The 19007-nt window shown below is 40.0% G+C and overlaps 1 protein-coding gene across 3 annotated transcripts in view; it reads right to left on the bottom strand.

Annotated features, from left to right (window-relative positions):
* Positions 1–19007, bottom strand: part of LOC106084793 (uncharacterized) — a 200046-nt gene that overhangs the window by 21208 nt on the left and 159831 nt on the right. For all 3 annotated transcript variants that reach the window (XM_059363037.1, XM_059363038.1, XM_059363039.1), the window contains one exon: positions 12822–13055. In XM_059363037.1, the coding sequence (XP_059219020.1) occupies positions 12822–13055 (234 nt within the window). The remainder of the gene's footprint in view (positions 1–12821; positions 13056–19007) is intronic.

Below are 19007 nucleotides of genomic sequence, written 5' to 3'. Positions count from 1 at the left end.
TATCGATACTATCGATATTTATTATTAAAACTATCGAAAATATCGAATGCGATTATCGATAGTTTGCCAGCTTTACGTTCCCACTAGGGGTTGGAAATTGGAATATAGGCCGACCATGGCTATATGGGGTTTCAAATGAAAGGTTTGTGGGAGTAGATAACGAATATGAAATTAGAATTTGTGTCCAAGTTTCTATATGGCTCTATACCCCTAAAACCAACCCAAATAAATGAACTGAGGGGGAGGTCTTATACAACTCAAAATTTCCAAATTTCAACAATATCAGGCAGTAAATAAACATTTTATGGCTCAAAACATTAAATCAAGAGTTCGGTTTATATGTCAGCGACATCTTATTACGGCGCGATTTGGACTATATTCATGTAGAGTTTCAATGTAACTCGCTGTTCTTAATTTGAGCGAAATGAGGAAATAAAATCGCCTTTAAATTGAAAGCCAATCACTATGATAGTTATATCCAAATATGGCAAGTTTTGTTCCCTTCAATAACTTAATCTGCATATACACAAAAAGTGGATTTGGATAAAATTTCAGTTGGATATTTCAATTTCTAGAGCTGTAAAGTGATTACCTCTGACAAATGGGCAAATGAACGCAGTTACAGACAAGTGGCCAATTTTTCCGGAAATGATAAAATTTATGTATAAACATTTTTACACCCACCACCGAAGGATGGGGGTGTATTCATTTTGTTATTCTTTTTGCAGCACATCGAAGTATCCATTTCCGACCTTATATATATATACTTTATATATATTCTCGATCACCGTAAAAATCTAAGACGATCCAGCCATGTCTGTCCGCCTGCCCATCCGTCTGTCTGTTGAAATCATGCTACAGTCTTTAAAAATAGATACATTGAGCTGAAACTTTGCACAGATTCTTTTTTTGTCCATAAGCAGGTTAAGTTCGAAGATGGGCTATATCGGACTTTATCTTGATATAGCTCCCATATAGACCGATCCCCCTATTTAGGGTCTTAGGCCCACATTTGTTATTCAATTTTGCTGAAATTTGGAACAGTGAGTTGCGTTGGGCCAGTCGACATCCCACTTTAATTAGGCCCAGATCGGTACAGATTTAGATATAGCTGCCATTTAGACCGATCTATTGGTTTAAGGTTTTGGGCCTATAAAAGGAGCATTTTTTGTCCGATTTCTCCGAAATTTGGGACAGCGCATTGTGTTAGGCCCTTCGACATTTTGCTTCAATTTGGCTCAGATCGGTCCGGATTTGTATATAGCTGTCATAATGACCGATCTCTCGATTTAAGGTTTTGGACGCATAAAGGCGCATTTATTGTCCGATTTTCCCGAAATTTGCAACAGTAAGTTGTGTTTGATATTTTACTTCAATTTGGCTCAGATCGGTCCAGATTTGTATATAGCTGCCATATAGACCGATCTCTCGATTTAAGGTCTTGGGTCCATAAAATGCGCATTTATTTGTCCAATATCGCCGGTATTTGGGACAGTGAGTAAAATTAGGTCCCTCGACAATTTTCTGCAATATGGCCCAGATCGGCCTATATTTGTATATTGCAGCCATATAGACCGATCTCTCGATTTAAGATCTTGGGCCCATAAAAGGCGCATTTATTGTTCGATGTCGCCGAAATTTGGGACAGTGAGATGTGTTAGGCCATTCGATATTCAGCTTTAATTTGACTCATATCGGTCCAGATTTGGATGTAGCTGCCATATAGACCGATCTCTCGATTTCAGATCTTGGGCCCATAAAAGACGCATTTATTGTCCGATTTCTCCGAAATTTAGAACAGTGAGTTGAGTTAGGCCTTTCGACAACCCTATCCAATTTGGCCCAGATCGGTTCAGAGTTTGATATAGCAGCCATGTAGACCGATATCTCGATTTAAAGTCTTGGCCCCATAAAAGGCGCATTTATTATCCGATTTCTCTAAAATTTGACACAGTGACTTATGTTAGGCTTTTCGACATCCGTGATATGGCTACCAAAAAGACCAATATTTTGTTCTACAAAATTTAACAATGACTTGAACTTATTAGACCATTCAATATCCGTATCGAATTTGGTCCCAATCGGACCATATATATAAAGGGTGTTTTTTTTAAGGTTAGGATTTTCATGCATTAGTATTTGACAGATCACGTGGGATTTCAGACATGGTGTCAAAGAGAAAGATGCTCAGTATGCTTTGACATTTCATCATGAATAGACTTACTAACGAGCAACGCTTGCAAATCATTGAATTTTATTACCAAAATCAGTGTTCGGTTCGAAATGTGTTCAAATTTTGACAAATTTTGTTCAGCGATGAGGCTCATTTCTGGTTGAATGGCTACGTAAATAAGCAAAATTGCCGCATTTGGAGTGAAGAGCAACCAGAAGCCGTTCAAGAACTGCCCATGCATCCCGAAAAATGCACTGTTTGGTGTGGTTTGTACGCTGGTGGAATCATTGGACCGTATTTTTTCAAAGATGCTGTTGGACGCAACGTTACGGTTAATGAACACATTTCGAACCGAACACTGATTTTGGTAATAAAATTCAATGATTTGCAAGCGTTGCTCGTTAGTAAGTCTATTCATGATGAAATGTCAAAGCATACTGAGCATCTTTCTCTTTGACACCATGTCTGAAATCCCACGTGATCTGTCAAATACTAATGCATGAAAATCCTAACCTCAAAAAAATCACCCTTTATGTAGCTGCTATGGGGGCATACATTAGGCATTTTTCACCGTATTATGACGAAAGGTGGTTTATTTATATACCCGAGGTGGTGGGTATCGAAAGTTCGGCCCGGCCGAACTTAGCACGCTTTTACTTGTTTTAAGTTGGATTTGTCATCTATTTTTCCGCCAGCGTTACCAACAGCTTCGACCATTATGACCACAAAAAGTATGCGCTATGCTATCCATGGTCTAAAAATGATGTCAACTAGTCTTATGTACGGTTTTTTTTTGCGGTTTTGTGAAAAATTGTAGTGGGTGTCGAAATAATTGGTTCGCAGTTGTTTCTCTTTTCCGTTGGGGCTCAAAGGATGTGTTTCATTTGGTAGCCGTCTCCTACTGTTGTGTGGCTGTTTCACTTTTTATTTATTCTACAAATAAAAATCATTAAAATATAAGCTCATACATGTCAACGCTACACTGGATCTAGATATGCGTCTATTGAATTTGCAAAAATATTCGCAATAATAATTATTTTGAGCTAAGTAAGTGACTATGAGTTTGCAAAGTTGAAGTTGCAGCAAGCTGAGCTTATGTTAAATTAGTTATTATCGGCCTGCTGTGGAGTAGCAACTGTTGGCGGGTAGAGAGAAGAACCTATAGCTAGCGAAGAGCAAGAGCTACTGATAAAACTAAACGCCCACATGCTGTCAACCATGCGAAATGGTACCACAAAGTGGCACACATAGTTTGTTAACTGCCAACGTCTGCACAAGTGGCCATGTGAGCTTTGGTGGGGCATCCCAACGCGACAGTTGGTAAAGTGCCAAATTGGCAAAAGGAACAAAATCTCAACAGCCACCGCCAAAAGGGGGAACAATCTTTAGAGCAGCCTTTTGTGGCTGGCATTGAAGGAGCCGAGGCGTACAACGAACGAACACAACACACAACTTCATTGCGCAGTGACATTATCTGTTTTGGGCGATCATGGCAATTTTTGACGTTTGTAACTCATAATGTGACGACTACTGGCACTCAGACAAGACTACTGCTGTGATCCTGCTGATGTATGGCGGTGTAGCTGCTATGCTTTATGCTATGCAGTGAGTACAAAGGCAATGGGCGTAGCTATAAAAAGGGAAGCCTGTACGATTTTGAAATTCCCCTTTACCATTTTAATATGCGTTTCCTTAAAGGCCAACTCAAACTCCCACCCCTTTGACAAACTACGCTTGCTCTTGTCAGCTGGATGAAAAAAAAAACAAAAACCTTATGTAGGCTTGTCACTTCAAACCTTAAAGTAAGAGACCTAAAACTGAAAACGAACGCCAACATACCAGTTAACAACTTTCATCGTTTGTCAGTTTATAAATCACTTGAGTTTACTTCAAAAAAGCCAACACAACGGCACTACACAATCCCTCATCCTTATCCCCCATCTTCATCCATGAGGCACAGTCAAAACTGACATTCGTACACATGCGAATTGGCAAGACGGACATTGGCGCATTTATGCATAAGCTGCCCCAAACAATGCTGAATGATGAATAATTCAGCATTCAATTTAACATGCAGAGTGTGGCATTGCATTGCTCGCATATCTTAAGCTTTTCATGGATTTGATAACATGGTACGAGCCATGAGATGCCATTTCAATTTATTGAAGTAAATGATGGTAAATTTTTCGAATTCCTTTTAAGGTTTTGGATGATGCTTTGTATAAGGGGTTTCCAATCTTTTAACATCTCACTTTAACACCTGTTGCATTTCAGACTTGACTTAATTTAGAAGAATGGAAGAGTCCCTCCTAATCACTTGAAAAATTATAAAATATAATTAAAACAAGTAATAGCGTGCTAAGTTCGGCCGGGCCGAATCTTATATACCCTCCATCAAGGATCACATTTGTCGAGTTCTTTCCCGGCATCTCTTTTTTAAACAAACAAAAGATAAAACGACTATGGATCACATTTGTCGAGTTCTTTCCCGGTATCTCTTTTTAGACAAACAAAAGATGAAAGAAAATAATTGCTATGCTAATTGAATTGAATGTTGGAGACCACAGTAGAAGTCTATGTGTAAAATTTCCGCCAAATCCAATAAGAATTTTCCCTTTTAGGGGCTCAAGAAATAAAATAGGGAGATCGGTTTATATGGGACCTGTAACAGGCTAACGATCGAATCAGACCATATTTGACACGTATGTTGAAGGTCATGAGAGAATTTCAGCCAAATCGGATAATAACCCTCTCGAGGCCCAAAAAGTCAAGATCCCAGATCCCCCGGTTTATATGGCAGCTATATCTGGTTATGGACCGATTGGAGCCATATTTGGCACAGTTGTTGACAATCATAACAAAACACCTCACGCAAAATTTCAGCCAAATCGAATAGGAATTGCGCCATCTAGTGGGACAAGAAGTCAAGATTCAAGATCGGTTTATATGGAAGCTATATCAGGTTATGGACCGATTTGAACCATATTTGGAACAGCTGTTGGAAGTCTTTAGGAAATACATCGTGCGAAATTTTAGCCAAATCGGATAGAAATTGGGCTCTCAAGAGGCTCAAGAAGTCAAGACCCCAGATCGGTTTATATGACAGGTATATCAGGTTATGGACGGATTTAAACCATAATTGGCACAGTTGTTGGAAGTCATAACAAAACACCTCACGCAAAATTTTAGCCAAATCGGATAGGAATTGCGCCATTTAGTGGGACAAGAAGTCAAGATTCAAGATCGGTTTATATCGCAGCTATATCTGGTTATGAACCGATTTGAACCATATTTGGCACAGTTGTTGGAAGTCATAACAAAACACCTCACGCAAAATTTCAGCCAAATCGGATAGAAAATGGGCTCTCAAGAGGCTCAAGAAGTCAAGACCCCAGATCGGTTTATATGACAGCTATATCAGGTTATGGGCGGATTTAAACCATAATTGGCACAGTTGTTGAAAATCATAACAAAACACCTCATGCAAAATTTCAGTCAAATCGGATAAGAATTGCGTCCCCTCGAGGCTCAAGAAGTCAAGATCCCAGATCGGTTTATATGGAAGCTATATCTGGTTATGGACCGATTTAAACCATACTTGGCACAGTTGTTGGAATTCTTTACGAAATACGTCGTGCGCAATTTCAGCCAAATCTGATAGAAATTGGGCCCTCTAGAGGCTCAAGAAGTCAAGACCCCAGATCGGTTTATATGACAGCTACATCAGGTTATGGGCGGATTTAAACCATAATTGGCGCAGTTGTTGAAAATCATAACAAAACACCTCATGCAAAATTTCAGCCAAATCGGATAAGAATTGCGTCCACTCGAGGCTCAAGAAGTCAAGATCCCAGATCGGTTTATATGGAAGCTATATCTGGTTATGGACCGATTTAAACCATACTTGGCACAGTTGTTGGAAGTCTTTACGAAATACGTCGTGCACAATTTCAGCCAAATCGGATAGAAAATGGGCTCTCAAGAGGCTCAAGAAGTCCAGATCGGTTTATATAACAGCTATATCAGGTTATGGAATGATTTAAACCATAATTGACACAGTTGTTGAAAATCATAACAAAACACCTCATGCAAAATTTTAGCCAAATCGGATAAGAATTGCGTCCCCTCGAGGCTCAAGAATCAAGATCCCAGATCGGTTTATATGGCATATAGCTTTATTCCTTCGAAAGTTAGCGTGTTTTCGATAGACAGACGGACGGACGGACATGGCTAGATCGACTTAAAATGTCATGACAATCAAGAATATATATACATTATAGGATCTTAGACGAATATTTCGAGAAGTTACAAACAGAATGACGAAATTAGTATACCCCCATCCTATGGTGGAGGGTATAAAAAAAAAAATAATCACAAAAAAGTATGTTAGGTTGATAAGGGGGTGCGGATATTAATCTGTCCCATACCACTATGGACATACACCTAAGCTAGTAATCGGCTTATTCTGCGCTCTAGGTGCTTATGGGCCCAAGACCTTAAAACGAAATAACGGTCTGCACGACAGCTAAATCCATATCTGGACCGATCTGGACCAAATAAAAAAAGCATGTAGAAGGACGTAACACAACTCACTGTCCCAAATTTCAGCGAAATCGGACAATAAATGCGCTTTTCATGAGCCCAAAACTTTAAAACGAGAGATCAGTCTATATGACAGCTATATCGAAATCTGGACCGATCTGAGCCAAATTGAAGAAGAATATCGAGGGGCTTAATGCAACTCACTCTCCCAGATTGCAGCGAAATCGGACAATAAATGCGCCTTTCATGGGCCCAAAACCTTAAATCGAGAGACCGGTCTATATGGCTGCTATATTCAAATCTGGACCGATCTGAATCAGATTGAAAAAAGATGTCAATGGGCCTAACATAACCCACTCTCCCAAATTTCAGCGAAATCGGAAAATAAATACGCCTTTTAGGGGCCCAAAACCTTAAATCGAGAGATCGGTCTATATGACAGCTATATCCAAATCTGAAACGATCTGGGCCAAATTGAAGTTAGATTGGGCTTAAGTGGCAGTCTGCCATCAGACTCACTTATACGTTTTCGTCCACTGTGATACCACAGGAACAGAAGAAGGAAGATACCTTCTAGTTCCTATCGTTGAACCATCCAGATCGCTTTAAAAAGCCCAATAACTTGCGAATGTTCACATCCGCTAAATCAGACAGGTTCTCAAAGAAATAAGAACCTAAAGTGGAACTCCTTCTAACTGCTAATGCGGGACACACACACAGAGGGTGTTCTATAGTCTCTTCTTCCTCGATGTTCGTTCAGCTTCTGCAAAAGTCGTTGCCGGCAACCTTCAATCTGTCACCATGTTTTCCGATTAGACAGTGACCTGTCATGACGGACACAATGACTGAGACGTCTGTCCTAGCCAATGACAGGGAAGCGGTAGACCTCTTCAAGTCTCGATTAGGCCACATATAGTTTTGAAATGCTCACAGCTCCCTCTTTGTGACCATCTATCATTCGTTGCCTAACGGGTGTGGTCCTGAAAACTTAGCTTACATGTCGCTAGAGGCATACCCACAGATTCCAGTGTCCCTGGAGTGTGTGAGGTAGTTTCTGGTCTTGCAATCTCGTCCGCTTTACGATTCCCAGGGATATCTCTATGGCCCGGCACCCACAACAGGTGAATTTTGAACTGTTCAGTTTCCTCGTTGAGAGAAATGCCACAGTCGAGGGCGGTTTTTGTGTTCAGCAAAACGTTGTCCAGGGATTAAATGGCTACCTAGCTGTCTGCGAAGATATTTATGCCAATCGTCTTATTGACATTATATCTTGGCCATTCCACCACTTCCTTAATTGCATGGATCTCCACTTGATACACACTGCAGTGGTCGGTTAACCTTTTTGATATGATCAGTTCTAGATCGTTAGAGTACAATCCTAACCCACCTGTTCGTTTAGTTTGGAACCATCCGTATAGAATGTCTATGTAACTTCTGTTACCAGGGATATCGGTCGCCGTACTTGGTCTAGCCACTCTGTCCATAAGTATTAGGTGTAGTATTGAATTCAGTGCATCAGATGGTGTTGTTCTCAGTGCGTCTGTGATGCACAAACAAGCCATCCTTTGGATCCGGTTGACTATTGAACATTAGGTGGATTTTTGAAGTGCCGTGGACGGACCACAGACCACAACACCATATAGCATTATAGGTCTGACAACTGCAGTATATACCCAATGCATGACACGCGGTCTTGACCCCCAACTTTTGCCAATGGCTCTCTTGCAGGTGTATAGGGCAAGAGTTGCCTTTCTTGCCCTTTCCAAAATGTTGGATTTGAAGTTTAATTTTCTGTCCAGCAAAACACTCAGGTATTTTTGCGCTTTCTGTAAAAGGAACATTCTCTACTCCCAAGGAGGCAGGTGCAACATTTTCTTTAGTCACTTCACTGTCGTACGTAGAGCTTCCTGAATTTTATCTCTTAGAGTGCTGAAAAACTTCCCCTTGCTGCAATTGTCACGTCATCAGCATATGCGACCACTTTTACGCATTTTTCACCCAGAGACAATAATACATAGTTAAAGACTATAGAGAGGCGATTTCTATGTATCTTTGCCCTACGATATGTTTCTATCAACCTCTTTCTCATCGGCAGTATAAAGGATGAAAGACCAATAGGACGAAAATCTTTCGTTTTCGTGGGGTAAGGTTTTCCAGCTTTTGGAACGAAAATGGCTTTTAGTGAAAGAAAGAAAATGCCTTTTTACATAAGTGAACTCGTAGTCCTATATGTCCCGTGATGATACTGAAATGTATACTGACCTCCTTTTTACCTCTTTTCAGTAATAGCCTCGTCTGTTCCACTCTCATAACTCTGACTGCGTCTGCCAAAAAGGCTTCGGGTTAACCAAGTTTATTGACGGCAGTCCTCTTGCTTTCACTACCAAATCGTCTGCTCCATTATGGCCCGGCACCCAAACGATGCGGATCGTGCCATCATCAGAGAAGGCGTCAATTTCCTTTGTTACGATCTTTCCGTTCTGGTTGTTATTGCCCGTATGGCCTGTTTACTGTCTGTAAATATGTTCATACTCGACGTCCTCGCGTTAACACCACACCACCTAAAGGATTCCGTGATCGCCTGGATTTCCGCATGCGGGACCATAAGGTGGTCAGGCCTTAGTTCTGGGCCTTCAATGGAGACCCCCAGGCCCTCTCTATCCTCTAACTTTTACTAGAGTTTCTTCAATCTTGCCCCGGTGGAGAGAATGCTAAAATCGGATTAGGATTAGTAGGACTACTGTACCCCATTTACAAGATATCGTTTACTATATGTAAGGTTTGATTGAAAAACTGATTCGAGCATCGTATCATACCAGCAAAGAAGTGTTTGCGCTTGGCGAAATCAGGCCGTCCAACGTCTTATCATCTTCCTCATATACCCTATACACGCTGTAACTTGCCGGATCTGTTTTGCATAAGTCCGCCATTAGTCCTGTGTGACCCGTTATAATGGCTAAGGCAATACTGACCTCCTTTTTGCTTACTCTCAGTTATAGTCACATCTTCTCATGATCCGGATCCCCTTATAGGATTTTTATTGCCCTACTGAACAGTGAAATATTCCACAGCATCCGCGTTCATTGCCCACGCACTATACTCGGACTTCATCCCCCGAAAGCCTTTAACCCCTGTGGCCTACTCGTCCGCTCTTAGTTCGCTGTGTCCTGGCAAACAAACGATGCCGATCGTGCCATGTTCAGAGAAGGCGTTTATCCCCTTCTTACACTAGTTGTGAAAGCCCTGATGGCCAGTTTACTGTCCGTTAAGATGTTTACACTCGACGTTTTGGAGTTAGCACCATTATCACTTCACGCATTCTGTGATCGCCCGGATCTCTGCCTTCAAGACAGTATTATGGGTAGACAGTCGAAAACGGATCTCATATCTTGGGCATTTAATGTATAGCCCAATCCCTCTCAGTCCTCTAGCTTTGAACTTTTAGATGAGAATATGATCTGCTTCCATCACCTATTCACTCTCCCATCGCCTTAAGTCTCATAGCCTCATGGGCCGGATATCTAGAATGGTCTCCAGTGCCCTAGTGGGTGCGGTGCCAATTTTTAATACAATGTTCGTATTCTACTCCTCAATACCTTTAATTTGATATCCATATTGTCCTTATCGGTCTACTTTTGATTTTGGGTGGTGTTTTTGGGGTAACGGGGGAGGGTCCGCCCCTTCCAATATCATCAAATTATAAAGCCTATTCCTTATTTCTGACCATATTCGTAAACTACTCCGGAATACATTTCATTTGAGTTCCATATTGTCATGCTCGTCCAATAAACCTATTTTAGGGGGTTTTGGGTTTGAGGGGTTTTGAGTTAGAGGGGTTTTTGGTCTGGGGCGGCCCCCCCGTTATTTGGACCAAATTTTTAATATGAAATTCGTGCTCTACTCTTGATACTTTTCCTTTGAGTCCCATATTGTCCTGATCGGAACACTTTTATTATTGGGTAATACTTTTGGGGTAAGGGGAGGGTCCGCCCCCCCCCCCACCCTTCCGATTTGAAAAAACTATATAGCGTTTTTTGTGTCTATACGGAACAAACAATGATTAGGAAATAAAAAATTTTTTTTGGAAAATCATTTTTTTCTAATTATTTTAATTTAATTTAATTTAAAAAAATATATTTTTTTTTGAAATTTTTTCGAGAAATTTTTAAAAATATGTCAAATTTCATTAAAATCGTACAAGGGTATCCAGGATCAGGCGATAATGGGTTAATGTAACCCAAAACAAAAGACTTAAGACACAAACTCGGTTTTCTCAGTTCCACAAAGCGGAAACCCCAACATCTGGCATTAGGTTAGATTATTACCATAATTTTAAGAAAAATCTTTCGCCCGAGAATTGGGGAATGATGAAATTCGCTCCACTCTTTAAGTTTTACAACAACTAAAATGATTATTGTTGTTGTAAAACTAAGGTCAATTAGGATATGAAAAAAAATTTCTTTTTGTAAAAATTGTTTTTTTTTTTAGAAAAAATCTTTAAAAATATTTTTCTTTCAAATTTCGTTTAGAAACCTTTAAAGATATAACATCGTCAATATAAATGCTCTGGATAATGAATATATAAAATGTCGTCAAAACCTAATAAGGGAATTGAGAGTAATGTGTTAACGGGTTAATGTAATCCAAAACGAAAGACTTAAGACACAAACTCGGTTTTCTCATTTACACAAAGTGGAAACCCCAACATCTGGCATTAAGTTAGATTAGTTTTACAACAACAAAAATGATTATTGTTGTTGTAAAACTAAGGTGAATTAGGATATGAAAAAAAATTTTTTTTTTTTTAAATTTTTTTTTTTTTTTAGATAAATTCTTTAAAAATATGTTTCTTTCAAATTTTGTTTAGAAACCTTTAAAGATATTACAACGTCAATATAAATGCTATGAATAATGAGTATATGAAATTTCATCAAAACCTAATAAGGGAATTGAGAGTAATGGGTTAATGTAATCCAAAACGAAAGACTTAAGACACAAACTCGGTTTCTCAGTTCCACAAAGTGCAAACCCCAACATCTTAGGTTAGATTCTTTCCATAATTTTAAGAAAAATCTTTAGTCCGGGAATTGGGGAATGATGAAATTAGCTCCTCTCTTTAAGTTTTACAACAACAAAAATGATTATTGTTGTTGTAAAACTAAGGTTAATTAGGAAATGAAAAAAAGAAAATTTTTATCAAAAATTTGTTTTTTTTTTTGAAAAACTCTTTAAAAATATTTTTTTCAAATTTCGTTTAGAAACCTTTAAAGATATTACAACGTCAATATAAATGCTCAGAATAATGAATATATGAAATTTCATCAAAACCTAATAAGGGAATTGAGAGTAATGGGTTAATGTAACCTAAAACGAAAGACTTAAGACACAAACTCGGTTTTCTCAGTTCCACAAAGCGGAAACCCCAACATCTGGCATTAGGTTAGATTATTACCATAATTTTAAGAAAAATCCTTAATCTGGGAATTGGAAACTAATGAGTTTCACTCCATACCTTAAGTTTTAATACCTTATTTTTTTTTGTAACAGATTAGCTTATATTAATGATAATGCCTTGCCTTTAATTAAACAGTTTCATACAATGCTATTGACATTAAGCACAGTAAAAATCACAATCAAATTAATTATAATAAAAAAAATAAAATTAAAGAAATTTTTTAAATAAAATACCCGTTCTCTTGGCATGAGGCTATACAACTTCTATTCATTTATTAAGACTACTATGGCGCATCATTAACGTTTTCGCAATCAGCAAACACGCAATAGATACAATTGTCTTTATGAAATTATAAACAAAAAGAAGTAACAAAATTGATATTCTGTTAAAATCTTTGGCAAAGTGAAATAATAATAATACTCGTAATAAATATGCAATATTTCCCCTCTTCGAGTAGTAGTAGTACATGCGACATACATATGGATGAGTTTTGCAATAATAGTTAATCATTTTTCGCATCATGATTAATTCAATAGCGTTTTGTTTGTTTTTGCCAACAGATAAGAGATATTAATAAAGATTCTTTTTTTTACTGCTGCAGCTGCTGCTGCCCCGATATAATCTCGTCGCATGCCATTTTGAACAGCTTACCTTTTGATCTCCAAAACGCATTTGTCTGCGAGCATTGCGACTAACGTTCATGCGACACAGAAACATGCGATGCTCACCCTCCAGATTGGATATGGCTGCAGCGGCTGCTGCCGCCGAATTGATATGTTGCCCAGGTTGCGGTGGCACATTGCGATTGAGTTCGGCCTGTATGGCTGAATGATCTTGTTTATCGATGATATCATAAACCGAATCGCCATGAATGAGTAGGTCCTCCTGTAAAGCAAACAAACAAACAAAAAGGTGGGCAGATATGAAAGGTGAATTAAAAATGAGAAATTTTAGAAGGATGGAGAAACTAGAAATGGTTGGGACTTAAGAGGAAGTGAATACGATTTTTTGTCACTATTTTAAATAAAGTTTAAAGATTTCCATGAATGGTGCCTTATAATAGCCAAAAAACTTAATTTATACCCATATGCATTACAGGATAACAAACTTTAAAAAATTGGGATTAGAGATGTGTTAAGACCTGGAACATCACAGCGTGGATTACTAGTTGTGCTACTTTGGTCAGCCTCTTATAATCACCTCCTTAAATTTTGCATAACTCTTGAAAAACTCAGTAGAACCTTGTAAAAAAAATGTTGGTAGGTCTTAGATGGTCGCTACTACAGACTTTAAGGCCATCACGGATAAAAGATATATCGGAGATATATAAAAATCTGGACCGACTTTGATGAAATTTAGCACACATCTGGGACTTTAAATAAAACACCTCACGCTAACTTTTATTAAGATCGAATAAAACTTGTGGCGACTACAGCCTTAAAAAGCCTGTCTACAGTGGTGGTGTAGAGTATAAATATGGCCAATAGTAACCAGTTCAGTGTGAACATAGGGCATCAACAAGCTCTCTCCATCGAGCTCTATCGTTGACCATCGTTGGTTTATTCCAACTCTCTCTTCGTACAGCGGGTGCATGTGTTTTGCGGTCGTTCCCTCCCTCGCTGTTCTTGCGGGTTACAGTCTAGGACATTTATCGCTATATGATCGCGATCCATTTTCTCTTCCGGATTTCTAAATCGACAGGGGAAGTGTTTGTTCTTATTTGCAATACTTCATTTGAAATACGGTTTGGCCAGAAAATTCGAAGTACTTGTGGTAAGCAGCGATCTACGAAAACTTGGACTTTGCGGGTAGCCGCTTGTGTCAATCTCCTATTTGTACAACCATATAATATTGGGTTGCCCAAAAAGTAATTGCGGATTTTTCATATAGTCGGCGTTGACAAATTTTTTCACAGCTTGTGACTCTGTAATTGCATTCTTTCTTCTGTCCGTTGTCAGCTGTTACTTTTAGCTTGCTTTAGAAAAAAAGTGTAAAAAAAAGTATATTTGATTAAAGTTCATTCTAAGTTTTATTAAAAATGCATTTACTTTCTTTTAAAAAATCCGCAATTACTTTTTGGGCAACCAATAAAACCATATAATAAAATAGATTTCACACTACTGTTGAATATTCCGACTATTGTGTTATGTGAGATGTCAATGCATCTCCAAACTTTGTTAACTTTAAGAAAAGCGCTTATAGGCTTGTTGATACGTACGCGTATGTCTGCCTCTGATCTTTCGTCCTTTGTTATTTTGCTGCCAAGATAGGAGAAGTTGGCAACGTCTTCAATGGTATGGTCGTTTATAGTGAGCGACGCCAGATTTGATGTAACTATCTTCATCATTTTGGTCTTTGCTATGTTTATACCCAGACCTACTAAAGCAGCATTTTCATTCAATCGTTCCAGTTTCACCTTTATGTGCTCGAAGCGATGCGCAAAGAGGCCTATACCATCCGCGTAATCGATGTCTCCGAGGGAGCCCATAATAGCCCAGCGTAAGCTATAGGGTGCCTCAACATTAGTTACTTCTAATATGGAGTCTAATAAAATTAAAAATATCGTCGGTGACAGCATGCAAACCTGCCTCACTCCTTTGTCGATCCCGAAAGGTCGGCTTCTTTTCCATTGAAACGGCCTGAAACTTCAGTATTTCTATACAAAATTTGCATTAAGAAGTTCAGAAGTTTGCCCTCTCACATATCAATGAGTGCTCTCCGTTTCAAGTTTAAGCTCAACGATAAGAGACCTTCTTTTTATAGCCGAGTCCGAACGATGTGCCGCAGTGCGACACCTATTTGTGGAGAAGTTTTTACATCATAAATAAATAAAAAAAAATCAATAAAACTTCCAACCGATGCACAGAATCATGTGCACCATGGAAGTAGTGTAATTGTCGCAGACAATAAACCTGTCATTAAACGAAAACACATGAATTGGGAAAAGTATAGCTAATAGACGGGGTTGTCGAACGTGGTTATGTGGCAATAAATGCAAATGCAAATTTTGCCCATGAACATTCCAATAAGGAACAAGGGCAAACATCTCACATATCAATGAGCGCTGTCCGATTCAAGTTTAAGCTCAATGATAAGGGGTCTCCTTTTTACAGCCGAGTCTGAACGGCATGCCGCAGTGCGACACCTCTTTGAAGCGAAGTTTTACATGGCATAGTACCTCACAAATGTCACCAGTATTAGGAGAGGAAAACCACCGTTGAAAATTTGTATGATGTTCTCACCAGGAACCGAGACGTTCAGCGTCATAGGCGGACATGCTTACCTCTGCGCTACGGTGGCATTCCTATACAGCTCCCTAATTAGTGTCACAATTTTTTTCAGGGATGCTCTTTGCAACGGCATGCTCCACATTGAATTTTGCGAAACTGTGTCAAAAGCACGCTCAAAGTCGATGAATAAAAGGTAAAGGAGTGTATTAAGATCTGCAGATGAGCAGGGAGTTAATGTGGTCGACACAAAAACGTCCTAGTCGATAAAAACCTGCTGGTTCCTTCCTCAAGATGCTGGCAAGTCAAGGCAAAAAAAAAAAACGCTGCAGAAGAAGGCTTGCCATCATTTATTGCGTTTAGTAATGTAATCCCCCTCCAGTTTTTACACTGGTTGAGCTCACCCTTCTTTGGAATTGTAACCATGAACCCATTCTTCCATATCATGGGGACAGCGTTTGTATCCAAAGGTCTCCCTGATTTTTTATGTGATCACTTGATCTATGGGTAGTGGCCCATACCGCAACAATTCAGCAGGTATAACATCAGAACCGGCTGATTTGCCGTTTTTGAGAGAGACCAGAAGGGCCTCAATTTATTTTCGCAGGTGGGTGGGTTGGCCCTAGATATATCCCCGCGTGGGTTTTGGCGCACAGAGGTATTAAGATGGTCGGAGCTTACGTCCTCGGTTGCTGGTCCTTTGGAGCTGAAGAAACCGCGCCATCGCTCTAATTGCTGTTGACGTTGTTGTTGTAGCCCCTTTTTTATGTGGGGTTGGGGATCCTCGTCAAGCTCCTATGGGTGAGCAAGATCGTTACGGTCCAAAGGACCGATGGCCGCGGGAACAGGGTGGCTGAAGAAACCGCGCCATCGCTCTAATTGCTGTAGACGTTGTTGTTGTAGCCATATTTTCATGTGGAGTTGGCGATCCCCGTAAAGCTCTTATAGGTGACTCGTTCCGGTCTAAAGGACCGATAGCTGCAGTCGATACGATATGACAAAGCGCCAATAACTCACATTGTCATATCGAGCATCATAGGCACTCAGTATTTGTGTCACTGAGACTCTCCGCCCGATACCGCTGATTGTCCTCGACTGCCGTTTCAGATACTCTGTTTAAAGCATTCCACTATCCGCAACCTGTGGAGGCGCCCGGAAGCTCGCAGCTAAGCTTCTCCTGACAGCAATAAACACCACACAGATCCGGCCTCAGTGTTCCAGCTTGTTTGGTGCTCACAGCTATACTGTGTCTGGATGTTCGGGTGCTTTTAATTCCGATACGTCCTTATCTTTTATTATTGCCGTTGGCCTTATATTGTTGGCGCTCATTTGTTAGACACCACGCATGTTTCCAATATTAGCAGCATTTTCGGCTTGCTCTGCCAGCATATAAAATATATTCGCTTATCTCTGCGAACTAGGCAATTGACCAACGAGCCGGAAGCGCGATATTCAGTCCTGGCTGCGACTTTAGTTACACTTGATTTTGCTGGTAGCAGAGCGTTGCTTAGACGTTTCCGGTGTTTTATTTCCTTTATAATTTCGTTGTTTATCCCTGGTTTTGGGGATTGTCTAGCAATGTCTATGATAGATATGACCGTCTCCATACATGCAGCTTCTCCGTTAATGTTGCCTTGTATTCGGGCGCTATTTCGGGGTATTTTAAGGTTTAAGAGGTTGAACTTTGTGCTTTTTGTTTGAGTACTTTTCACGACGGCTGGGCGAAGACGTAGAGCACTAGGGCCACTCAGAGCATGTGGTCACTAACGATGTCGTCTCCTCGTCTAGTTTTCACATGCATCAGCGAACCCAGAAAGAATTTGCTGATATGTAAGTGGTCGATTTGATTACAGGTGTTTCCATCTGGTGATTCCACAGTATATTTGTGCATCTATTTTTATGGGGGAATTTTGTGCCTCCAATAAAGTGCCAGTTGCTTGCGCAGTAATCAATCAATTTGTCATAATTGTCATTCCTGGTATCGCCAAGTTCTTGCATTCCCATGATTGATTGTAGATTATTGTTGTTATTGCCCTCCTTGGCATTAAAATCTCCCATAACAAGTTTAGTGTCTCCTTTTGGTCGAGAGCGTATCACTGAGTCGAGTTGGGAGGAGGATTGATCCTATGATTCGTAGTCATCGGGTTGGGTTGGCGTGTCGCATTGTATAATGGAATTTTTTTGCGGAATTTTAGATTTAATCCGGAATTGTATGATAGAAGAGTTGGTTTTGCTTTCGACGACAATAAAAGACCGAATCCATTTACTTACTTACTTAATATACAGGGATACCAAACTCAGAGATGGCTTGAAATACCTTTGAACTTTCACTCTTTGCACTCTCTTTCGATTCTTTCACAGGCTGCAGTTACTACCTACGGTGACCGACCTATGATATCGATGTCGTCGGCATAGGCGAGTAGCATGTGCTGTCTTGTGATTAATGTGCCATATCTCTTCACATCTACATCTTGTATAATCTTCTGCAGCAGGATATTAAAGAGATCACAAGATAGGCTGTCTCCTTGTCTGAAACCTCGTTTGGTATTAAATGGTTCGGAGAGATTCTTTCCTATTCTTACTGAGGAACGCGTATCGGTAAATGTCATCCTGCAGAGTCTTATTAATTTTGCAGGGATACCAAACTCAGACATGGCTTGAAATACCTTTGTACTTAAAGTTGTATCGAAAGTGGCATTATAGTCAACTAAGAGATGGTAGGCATTGAATTGTCCTTCTAGGGTCTTTTCCAGGATTTAGCTCCGTGTGAGTATCTGGTCTAGGGTGGATTTACCAGGTCTAAAACCCCATTGATAGGGCCCAATTATCTCATTGACTTTAGGTTTCAATCTTTCACACAGTACGCTCGAGAGTATCTTCCATGCGATTAGGGGAGACTTATTCCTCTGTAGGTGGCACATTCCGTCTTATCTCCTTTCTTGTGCACGGGACATAGTATGCTGAGGTTTCAATCATCGGGTATGGGTTCTTCTAGACAGATTGCGCAGACAAGCTGACGCATACGCCTTATCAGCATGTCGCCTCCGGTCATAAATAGTTCAGCGGGTAACCCGTCGGCTCCTGCTGCCTTGTTATTCTTTTGTCCGGTCACTGCTACTTGGACCTCATTCTGATTAGGAGGTAAACATTCTGTACCATCATCTGGGATTGGTTCTGCGGTATCCTCTTCGCCGTTATCCTCAGACAATAGCAGTAGGGTAAAATGTTCTTTCCATATCCTCAGCATGTTGTTTCCTGTGTCAGTTAGCAGATTTCCTTCTTTGTCTCTGCAGTAGGATTTGCCTACGGTTTGCCATCGGTTTGAAGTTTAATTCTTTGGTTGAATTTCCGGTCTTCGTTCTGACTCCTGTACATCTCAATTCGCTCACACTCACGTCTTTCCATGTCCTTTTCCTTTTTGCGTAATAGACGTTTCTCCTCTCTCCTTTTCTCCCTATACCTCTCTTTTATTTGGCGCCTTGCTACTGATTGCAGGATTGCTCTATATGCCGCATTCTTGGCTTCAGTAGCATCTTGACACCCTTGGTAGTACCATGGGTTTCTTGGGGGAGGCTTCCGGTACCCAAGCAAGGATTTCTTGGCATTTTTC

This window comes from Stomoxys calcitrans, chromosome 2, assembly GCF_963082655.1.
Source record: "Stomoxys calcitrans chromosome 2, idStoCalc2.1, whole genome shotgun sequence".
NCBI classification, from domain to species: Eukaryota; Metazoa; Arthropoda; class Insecta; order Diptera; family Muscidae; genus Stomoxys; species Stomoxys calcitrans.
The sequence above is the reverse complement of the archived record's forward strand: the minus strand, read 5'-3'. Positions and strand labels throughout refer to the sequence as shown.